The sequence below is a fragment of the Helicoverpa zea genome, chromosome 22 (assembly GCF_022581195.2).
Source record: "Helicoverpa zea isolate HzStark_Cry1AcR chromosome 22, ilHelZeax1.1, whole genome shotgun sequence".
Lineage (NCBI taxonomy): Eukaryota > Metazoa > Arthropoda > Insecta > Lepidoptera > Noctuidae > Helicoverpa > Helicoverpa zea.
In genome coordinates this window covers 6,008,186-6,019,857 of record NC_061473.1, presented here as the reverse complement: position 1 = coordinate 6,019,857, position 11,672 = coordinate 6,008,186, and the positions used below count along the sequence as shown (strand labels likewise).

Below are 11,672 nucleotides of genomic sequence, written 5' to 3'. Positions count from 1 at the left end.
ATAAAATAAAAATAACCATATCAAATTATAAATAGGTTCTATTTTGCAGCACCTAAAACTAATTGCTCAGTTCTTTTGCTTCATTAGGTAGGTACCAATAATATGAAATAAATGGAAATGAGTGAATCTCGCATATAAAACTAATAAATATGTCATTGGCTTCTTGGTAGCAATATCTGCTTCAATAAAACAGGTTTTAGCAAATTTTAGCACAGACACTATTTAGCACGTTGTCTATGATAGATAAGACTTCGGGATTTATTCATAAAATTAGAATAAAAAACGTAATGAAATACACTGAAAATTATGATTTTCAGTAAACCAAACTAAAAGGTACCTAAAGGTAAACAATAATGTAAACAAACAAACTGTATTTTTATTGGAATTTGCGCAACAAACTTCTCAGAAATCGATAAATATAAGTAAATACTGACCGAGACCTATGAAATGTCTGCTAACTACGGATTTCTATAAATTAACTTGACCATACTTTCATAGGTAGGTACCATACATTCCTAACTTAGGTACCTATATGGAGTTAATGTCAAAGTTCAGTAGTTAATAGCAAAAAAACGGATAGATATCTTATAGAAATCTACCGTAACAGGTGGATATTTTTTTAACAATGACAGATTGACAGAATCCCGGTTGTCATTACAGAGAGGTAATGACAACCGGGATTCTGTCTAACACACAGTAGTTGAATATTGGTGTCTCGCTCTGTCAACTGCAGACGGGTAGACGCTTTAAGTGCAACAAATGAATCTTATAAACAAGTAAAATAAAAAAGAGAAAACTTACATTATAATAATAATTAAGAAAAAATGGTTTAATATTTGTTTTTCGATTTGTACCTTGAATAATTTCAACTTTGGCGTAGATCATTGATTGTTCAAGTTTAGGTACTCACCTACTACAAATGATATTACCTAATTTGTGTAAAAATAGGTTAGTATTTACTAAATCAACAGAACAACTAGCACGAGTTTATACTTAGCTTCAATAGACACCGAACATAGCCTTTTAAAACAAAGCTAAACGCATTTTAATTAGCTGCCGATTGACCCGCAGTGATCTCCAGTCGTTAGGCATATTAAACGTCTAGTTAATTATCATCACTATCAGCCATATTGGAATCAAGAAATAAATTAATATTCCTACTCGATTTTGTGAATTTATTATGCAAAGTTACTTTTACAGACCTAACTGACCTATGTCTGTCTAGTAAAAGAATTAGATTCAGAACGAGTCAAAAAAGTAGTACTCAAATACAAAATAAACATTAAATTAATTGCTTAATCCTCGACCTTGCCGCGTACACCGTATTTGTGTAAAAGTTAAACACGATCGCATAACACCACATCTATTTACACTTTCTCTAACATTACGGTAACGAGGTCGCCGTGTCAAGCACGCAATGTATCCTAATCAACTTATTTTGCAAAATTTTCAACAAATATTCCCAAAAAATAACAAATAATAGGTACACAGTTGTTCGACAGCGCCCAAACAATCTCGATACTTGTAACACAGCACATTCCATTGACGCATTAAAATGCAACTTTTGAAAAAGTGTGGAGTATAAACAGCATTTTATTACGTTGGCAACGGTGCGTGAATTTCGAAATGACGTGGTAGAAGCAGCAGCTATCTCATCATCATTGATAATGGTCGGTTTGGCAACGTCGCCTCGCTCACCTGGCGCTACCTGCGCAGTGTCAACAGGGGGGCAAGCGAGCGAGCGAGCGGCAGTCGATCCAACGATCCGACAGACACGCTCGTCCCGAGCTGTCTTAACATTTTTATATCAAAAATATTCCACAAACATCCAAGTTAAACTTATACAGTGACGCGTAATAACTACATTAGTGTTATAAAAGCGCGCGAAGTGAAATCTTTAAGATCTGTGAACGAACACGGTATTCAAATTAGGAACGTTCATCGACACCGATTGTAAAGCTTGTTCTTTTCATTGAAGTAGCGACTGGACTCTTGGATTTGGTTTGGCTATGTGATGTGAGTTAATTCTAGATTTTCACCTACAGCGGAAACAGCTTACGTAGACGGCTAGCGGTAAAACGCCGTCCGCGCCGCACGCTAGTTCTTGTTTCATGTTGAGTAACCGTCAGGTTTCTAAAAAGTGCTTTCGAACGAACATACAGCAGCGTATACGTGAATTTTCGGTGGTTCGCCCACTGTAGTCCCGTTAGAAAGTGTGTGGGACTGTGGACAGTTTGTTGTGGAGTAGTTGCATGGACCGGGAGTGCCGAGGGTCGAGTGGTAGTGGGCCGAGGGTGTTGTTGTGAGGTGGTGAGCAGTGCATGGCGCGATGATCAGCGGCGGCTGGGTGTGCGCGCTGCACGTGCGCACGGCAGGGCTCGGCGGCGCAGCACTGGGCTCCGACGAGGAGGAGATCGTCTATCTCGCCTATGTTGTTATTGATGTGCTCACGAATCAGGTAAGCGAACAAACTACAACAAAAAAGAAACAACTTTTTCATAGAGGACATTTAACAACAATCACGGATATAAAGCCCAAACTGAGAGACTTCATTGAGATTACAGTGTTAACAAATACAACTTGATAGTTGCCTATCAGTTAAGGAGCGGCGTTAATTGTATAACAGTTTAGGTAAATCTTTTGTTGATACAGTACATTATGAACATCAAGCAATCGTCAAACGTGAGGCTGTATTCAAACAGCATGATGAGTTCTGGAAAGTCATCTCTGTTCCACTTTCCGACGTATTTCTTGACTTTTTATAAACATCACGTTATTTATTCATGACTGTGAAGTAAACTACACTATTATGTTTACTTTTAATTTCTCCAAAAGTGAAACAAATTCCGCTTGTGTTGTAATGGCATTTGAACACGGAATAGAAAAAATACAGATCAGCAACTGCAAACACTGACTTGGTGTGATTTCCTAGTATTTTTTTTGCATTCTTTTTATATTACAGTGTCTCATCTGAGAGTATGGTATCTACTTGAAATCCACACTGTAAACGGGTTAAATACAATTAAAAAGAGGATTGCCTCAAGGGACAATATTGAGCTCACCGACGTTATAAAGCTTTAGGAAACGAGTTATTTTAGGATTCGCAATATTTGATGTTAGCAGGATTAACTGAGCCTTATTGTTCAATCACTTGAACCTCATATCCATGGGAATCGCAAGTATTTCTTAGGGATTGTAAAAGTGAAGCCCAATAGTCTTGATAAGATTCTCAAACTATGGGATATGTAGAACCCATTAAAGTGTCGTACATATATATTTATTACCAGAAATATCCTTCAACATGTTGTACATTATTTTTACTAGAATAGTTTTTAAGTTTAATTGTAAAAATAATTACACTTTGTACTAAAAATAATAATACAGAAATTCCCTTGCGTCAAACCAGAAACAAGTTTATCAGGATTCGTGTTGAACAAATAAAATGTAAGGTTGTATCAGGTGTCTACAAAATTGTTATAATTATGTTATCACTACGTGAGCATTTGTTTATTTTTGCTGCAGCACTTTTGTGTGATGCGGTTGTATGAAGGACACGTACCTATTGGCCATACTTAAGAAATAATACAGATGACATAAAGAAAACTATTGACACCACATTATTAACATTCAAACTAACAAAGCACATGAACAATTGATCATCATCGCTGTCACTTGGTAATGTTCTCAAAAGGAAACATTGAGGAGAAAGAGCCACCTAGGCGACAGTTTCGGGTTTAAGATTGATAGAAGGTTAGCTGAAAAATATAAACAGTCTAGCAGACTTGTTGAAATTGGTAAAATAGCAATCAGGGAATACGACATTAAGGATGAGTTGTATGTATCATGTAACTATCCATACTTACCGATAACCGAAACACAAACAGCCATAGCGCAGTCCACCCTGAATGAAGAAAATGTCATGCCCAGTAGATCTAAAATGATTAACCTCTCCCGAAGACATATGGAGATGTTATAAATGAATTTGGAAAAGAATCCTTTGAGCAAATGAGTCGTGTTTAATCTCATTTGTCTGTGGGCATTCGTAAACACATCTTTACCTACTTGGTATGATGACTTGAGCACGATTTCTCGATACGTAAATTCGACTGGTATTTTTTGTTCCACTGTAAAATCATGTTTCTTGTTCATATTGAAGTTTTGTTGGTTTCTCAGTATAATTAGCTCTTGTCATCGTTATTAATCTGCTAAAGCTGCCAGTATCTTCTGGATTTTACATACAATTTTCGGATTTTTGATGATCATTCAGTTGCAATAATACTTTTGCTATTTTGAAGAGTTTATTGTAAGTTTTTTAAGTGCATTTTTATCTTCATAGAGTTGACAATCCAATTACTACGTATGAATAGATCTATAGGATATAGGAATAGATAATATAGATCTACATTTAAAAACTCAGAAATTTTCGAAATCTCAATCAGCCTTAAATTTTTAAGGGAAATGCGGTTGGGCTAAGAACTTCTAATATTGGACTAATAATTGTAATACCATAGGGTATTTAATAATAATGCTTGTCGTATGAAACTCCAAATACATATATTATATGCTTAATCATAAACAGTAGACTTATCGATACCGTAGATAAAATAATGATAATACCAATTGTCACTGAATTCTCATGCATTTGATTAGATACTGCCGAAGCAAAGGTGGTTCTTACATCAGTTTGCTAAAATTGTTTATTGTTATTATTTAGATATGTATAATTATTATCGTTTTGTATGTCTCGATCTCGATCAGACCACGGGACTACAGAGTCCCGGATTTTTGACGCTGAAGCCCTTTTGAGACAACTTTAATGAGATGTATAATAAGGATAAGTCTTGAGCTGTCGTTTTGGTGTGTAAATCATTGAAGAACCTAAAACAACAAATCTATTTCTGAATAAAACTATACAGACGTATGTTTTCAAACTTTGGATACAAATTGAACTTAAAACAGTTGATATCCACAAATTCAAAGAATTAAACAGCTACAAGGATGACAAATCTGATAACCTGTTTAAAAACTTATCAAATAAACCAAATCAACTATCTCGACGCCATTGAATCATTGAAATAAATCCTTTATCGTACAGATTAAGATTTTAATTTTCCTTTTAAACCGGACGGAAGTACCTTTCCATGACGCTTCGATCCACGTGTTGGACCCGTGGCACCCACGCACGTTAAAGACAGGTTCTATGCAAACAAAACTTGTAAAAGCATCTTTAGCCATCCCAATATTCGATCCATCTGTTGTATGGCTTACTGGAGATAGAAGTTTGACGTTAGCTCGACAGCCTTTTGGGTCGGGACGGTCGACAACGATGAGGAGTTTTGTAGCTTTTTAGTCATAGAGTAAATATGTACCTCTCTTATAATGTTTTTTTTTTTTGTGAAAACTTGTAAATATTTTCTGTACATATTTTTGTTGTAAATAAATATTTCGGGATAAAAATTCCTATCTCTAGTAAGTAACACAACAGATAGATAGATGAAATATTGGGAACGGCTCAGTCAAGTGGTATGGGGTCTCGACATTCCTTCGATGCTGTGACCGGCAATACATACCTTACTCTATGTACCTATATGCAAGTATCTAATATATCTAGGTATACGGGACAACCTGTCATGTAAAATTGGTACATTGAAATAGAATTTTGAGATTAGCCTCATACCAGAACTGTCAAATTCCTATCTCTAAAGCAGAACCACAGACAGAATATTAGGAGACTGTTAAGTCAAGTGGTATGGAGTTTCGACATTCCATTGCTGTGAACGACCATGTATGTATATACTCCTATGTAAGTAATATATCTATGTATACGGGACAACCTGACATGTAACATTGGTACGTACAACGGAGCGAAGTTCTCAGAATTCCTACATGTTACCTCTCTTGATTGACTTCTTACTCCGCGGATAAATGAAGACTCAAGACTGCTTCTGCGGAAATTCGTGTCATTTGGTAAAGGAAATTGTGAAGTGTTTCTTAAGACGCCACCGTGATTTTGATAGCCGTTTGCCATGCCAAATTATAGGACTACCCGCTTACCAATGGATCTGAAATTTTGATATAGGTAAATTGATATCTTTATCTAGATTCTGCCAGAACGAAAACACGATACTGATAATTTTACTCGATCATAATTAATTCCGAAAACACGTCTAAAAAAGTACTATTTTTGAAATTACAAGTAAGTTACACTATCTTTATGTTTCAAAATTACTCTAATATATTCTTAACATCAATATTAACGTTCTGTCAAAGTCATTTTTCCATAACTATTACCAAACATTTTTAATTAAAGTTTTAAGATATTGGATTTTTTGAGCGGCAGCGATCATGATAGACGCTACGCAATTCTGAACCTTATGTCCGTGCTCTAGCGATTGATACACAATGTGTACGGAGACGAGCCAGTCCGGCGATAGCCCTCGTCGAGGTCGGACCTGCGCATGTTGTCGCTCCGGCCGTAGGTATAATAATTTGTGACGATAACTCAGATTTGCGCGCGGCCCTATGTGTGCGTCGGCTTGTAAATATACAACTTTCGCTCGTGTGACAGTGACGTCGTCCGAGTATGACGTGTTCTTATCGCTTTTTGTTATGGGTACAGTCGTTTACAAAAATATCTAGTTGTTCACGAAGAAAATGTTTAAGGAGTCAGGTAGCGTTTCAAAAAATGAAACAACATCCAAAGCTGTTTATTATTAAAGTTCGGCCATTCAGAGAATGCGTTCCTGACACGTCGCGATTGAACTGACGACGTAACTTTGCAATGGCGTTGCAGTTACGATAAAAATATTTTTGCTGGTTGTTTACCGTTTTAACAATTGAGGAGCATTAAAACAACATTATTATATCAATAATCAATGAATGTTATTACGTCGTCAGTTCAATCGCGACGTGTCAGGAACGCATTCTCTGAATGGCCGAACTATACATCTTACAGTTTTTTATTATTTTCTCATAAGCTTTTTCAAATTGACATTGACAGTATCTAAGAAATAAATGAGGTGAAATATCTAAGATGAATTAAATACTCCTTACATATTTTCTAGCTCGGGGTACGAGGACAATAAATAAAAGTGTGGACTTGATTTTTCAAGTAGCGATTCAGAATCATTATAAATAAATAAATATTTTTATTGGGTATTAAACAAATCAAAAACTAACTTAATAATTTCAATAGATATTTACACAGATAAATAAACATTAAATTACGTAATAACTGTTTTTCCTTAAACAGCCGTAACCCCTAAATAACTGTATTTGTACCCGACTGTACCTCTTGTCACGCACACAAAGTCACTGTATATGTACAAGGGTTACCCACACATAACCGCGCGCAAGACTGAGTTGAACTTACTATAAGCACTCTGAGAACAAAAAATCTATGGAGACCGTGTTATACTATAAATTCTTTTTTTTTACATTATATTATTATTTATATTTCAGTTTTAATAAATATGTTTAAAAATTAATTACTTAGCTTCATTACTTCTTTGATACCTTACAGCTTCACTACATACATAACACACAAGATCTGCGACGCTTTTATTCCTTAACCACTTAATTTTTACTAGCTGTTTAACGCGATTTTAGCCGCATTCCCGGGGAACTTCTTCCTGTGCCCGGATAAAATATGGCCTACATTCACTGGGGATAGTGTAAATCTCTAATTGTGAAAGCAAATCAAATCAGTTAAGCAGTTTCAGAGCTTATACAATCCACAGAAACAAACAATCAAATCTTCCCTCTTTATAACATTAGTATAAATTATTTAACACTGGTCAAACGCTTTCATTTGATACCCATATTGAGAGAGCTATAAAAAAAACAATGCAATTCAGCATTTTCTGGCGGTGGCTATCTTGGACTTTAAATAATATTATACATGATTCTACATACTAATCAAGCCCTTTCATTTGATATCCATACTGAAGGAATTGTAAAAAAAATATGTTATTCGCCATTTTGTGGCGGCGGCCATCTTGGGCCGATATTCACCAAATAAAGCTAGGAACACTCCCGATTAATTTCATTTCAAACAAAAAAACCTAAATACATATCGATTCATCCGTTCTGGATATACAAACACACATACACGACACACCACACATACATACACACAACCATACGCGTCCAAATTATCATATTACTCTTCATAAAAAGTTTTCATTACAAATAATTTTTGTAAGTACAACAAAAAAAAAATCCGATCAAAAAATAAAAAACTTAGGTAAGTTGCGGCTCCCTATCTTCCCTGTTCGGTTCTCCTGACCCCGCGCTGACCTCGGCGTGTGCGATTGGCGCGAAATTCAAATTTTACACATTGAGTGAAGAGTATAGCTTGCGGGACGCGATAGACGCGGAAGTGTAGTGGGCGGAGCTATCTAAAATCAAAAAATCCGCGGTGCGGTCTTAATGAATAAATTTAAATATTTTAAATGATAGAGATTGTCTGTATGGATGACTCGATGGATTTGATAAAACTCGACAGCAACGTAAGTAGCTTATAGCTTAGGTATTTATCAGAACTGCATATAGGCTTCTTTTTATCCATCTGCGGGATCGTAGTAAGTCAGAAATGAATGGTTCATTCACAGCTACTAAATAAATGAATGTCAGTCCAAATTTTTACTTCAAACTCTTTTATATATCTGAATAGCCATTTACACGTACGGAGTAATCTTGATACTTGACTTACCGAAAAAAATAATCAAATAAATAATAAAGTTAGAACCAAGTTCACATAATTTGAATATAATTGAAAATATGAATTGTTTTTTTATTTATTATTATTCTAAATGTTCTTGCGTTAAAGAGGTTATATATTATAACTTAGCATAAGTTAATTCTCCGTGGAAGTTAAGTCGACATTGCAGGAACAATGAAATTATTTATGTGCTCATTGTGAAGTATATTTTTGTATCTTCACAGTCAGGATGTAGTTTTTGATTTACCTGAAGCGAGATATTATTTTATTTTCTGACTTTAAACTAAGCTTTAAAAGTACCTACCTAAGCAGATGCGAGCATATCTTCTTGAATGGCGCAGTTAAAATATCTTTTTTTAAATAACCAAGTAATAGATTTCTCAAGGAGGGATTTTTTCAGTGGTCATCATCTTCCGAGCCTTTTTCCCAAACTATGTTGGGGTCGGCTTCCAGTCTAACCGGATGTAGCTGAGTACCAGTGCGAATTTTTCCAGTGGTATTGCGTAGGAATATTTGGTAGATAGAGTAGTTTTTTTTTATACTGCTTAGAAACCACGGAAGAAAAAATGGTTTCATTATGTGCAAACTCATGTACGGTTTAAGAAAAAGTTTCGTAACAGTATTATTTGTTAATTCTAAACCATCCTTACTAATATCACCTTTGCCCTCTACTTACGACACTTTCACATTTATAAGCAAAGAAAATATAAACATAAGTACAAACCATGGAGAACAAAATGACTAGCGGAGATGTCATAACGCAAAATCTCCTGAGAAAGTAGCGCGCCAAAATGCGGGTGTTCGGGGGACGAGAAACGTTACTAGCTCCACCCTTACTCGTCTTCATTGGAAACCACCCATTATTTCCAAAATAAAATCACCAATCAATCAAGACCATTCTTTGACAGTTTGCTTTTGATTTGACAAGGAACCCGAACCCCTCGTTAGACCTACTAGTACCTGATCACACTTACCACCCGTTAAGTACCTACTTGATCTACAAGAAGGCGCCTGACCTTATGGCATCTCCGCTATCTTTCCTTCCTCCGTGGTACAAACTAATACAATATTTTAAAATTCAGTCATCGTAAAGAACATGATAATTTCGACTTTAGAAATTAGAAACCTAAGGACTTTTCTAACATAGAATTATTAATTTCACGTCAAACAATTGACGTCCTTTCAATGAATTTACATTTCAATTATTCAATTGTAACTAGGTATTGAACAGACGAAATAAATGAAATCGGCCATTTTGGACCGCGATCACGTTTTGTTCACATGCATATTCCCTATTTATTTAATTTAAATACAGCGCTTGAATATTTAAGTACTGACTCGTGTTATTTTCTACTTTTTTTTTAATATTATTTATTTGTCTTTGTCATAGACACCGTTTCTTTATTTGAATAATTTATGTTCTTTTTTCTTGTGTTAGTCTATGTTGAGGTGACACTGAAGATAAATGAGCGTAGTTTTTAATTATTTATGTAAATTATATTTCTTTTATTTAAATCGTAAATCGATTATCAATACGTGTTGTTTGAAGCTAACATGATTTTTTAATAACGATAATTAATTTCAGTCAAATTATTAAATAAGTGATATTTACCTATAGAACGGAAGAGATAATATTTAATGTATTTCTGGTCAATCAGACTCAGTTCCGTCATGTTTCGTAATATGCATCTCAGAGAGAAGAATAATAATTAAAATTCAATGGAACGAGACAATTATACCAAGGGCCAAAATATCCAGTTTAGAAACCTTCATTATTACGAAAGGAATAATTAATAAGATTACGCTTAATTCATGTGTTTGTTAGCTGTTCCGTGTATTAAGGCTGGCCACATAGACAATCATGCAGCTTCAAGCAGGCCTTCTTAACTTACAGGGGTTTTTAGTACCCTGAGCACTGGCAACAAAAGATAGATCCTCTGGTTAAATGTCGATATATTCATCCTGTTCATCGCGAGCAATCTCGGGGATATGTCAATGAGAGCCCGAAATACGTTAAGTGGGTCTTGGGCCTACAGTGCCCGATTGCCAGGAGGATGATAGCTGCGATGCTGTCGCGTGAAGTAGGTATGCAAGTCCTCGACTGGTTAAAGGTACTGATTGAACAGTCGCTTAATTCTGTAAGCATCTTGCCAGATATATAGGCTTAGTAAGTACTTAGTGCTCCTTATTTAGGTAAAGTCTGAGAATCGACACCGGTTTTACATTAGGTACACCTTACATTATCTTCGTCAACATGTATTTTTCAGTACTATTGAGTAATAGAACCTGTTAATTGACCACGAATTTCCGCTTCTCCATAATAACACCTGGTATCCATAAATAGGCTTATAATCATCAGATTACAACGAAGTACTGAACGGTTGGTCAATCACATACCTCGGGCTTGAAAGTGATCCAAATAACTTAACCGACTTAGGTCGCCAAAAGGAGGGTAATGCGTTTTACGCATAAGTATGTCTGTCATATGATTGTGGTATGCATCCTCTTGACCGGTACTTAAAACCTTTTCATATAATTGCCTAATGTGGAAATTGACTTAAACCTTCATGTTATGGAGTAGGTAGTGCTTAATAGAATAACTTCATCTGTCTTTATCTTTGTGTACCCAGAGGCCCCGAAGGCTTCTGAACCGATTTGAAAAATTCTTTCACCGTTGGAAATCTGATGATGATGATGATGATGTCCTCCTAGCCGATTATCGGCTACGGTGGCTGTTCTCATGTAAGGAGATTAGCCAACTACGCAGGACATATTATAGTGCACGAGCATTTGCGCAGACACAGGTGCACTCACTATTCCTTCACTCTCATAGCCCGATGGGACGGCAATCCGACACGACCGGAGAGAGATCAGGCGCAGGACCGACATTTACGTGCTCTCCGATGCACGGGTGTATCAATCACCAGCTTCCAGGCTCCGGGCTGCTTTG

At 35.9% G+C, this 11,672-nt stretch overlaps 1 protein-coding gene across 1 annotated transcript in view; it reads left to right on the top strand.

Annotated features, from left to right (window-relative positions):
- Positions 1-1,734: 1,734 nt before the first annotated feature.
- The window catches only part of LOC124641659 (RNA-binding protein fusilli), a 103,367-nt gene continuing 93,429 nt past the window's right edge, over positions 1,735-11,672 (top strand). Inside the window, exon 1 of the mRNA XM_047179829.1 lies at positions 1,735-2,458. Within this exon, the coding sequence (XP_047035785.1) occupies positions 2,330-2,458 (129 nt within the window). The 5' untranslated portion in view covers positions 1,735-2,329. The remainder of the gene's footprint in view (positions 2,459-11,672) is intronic.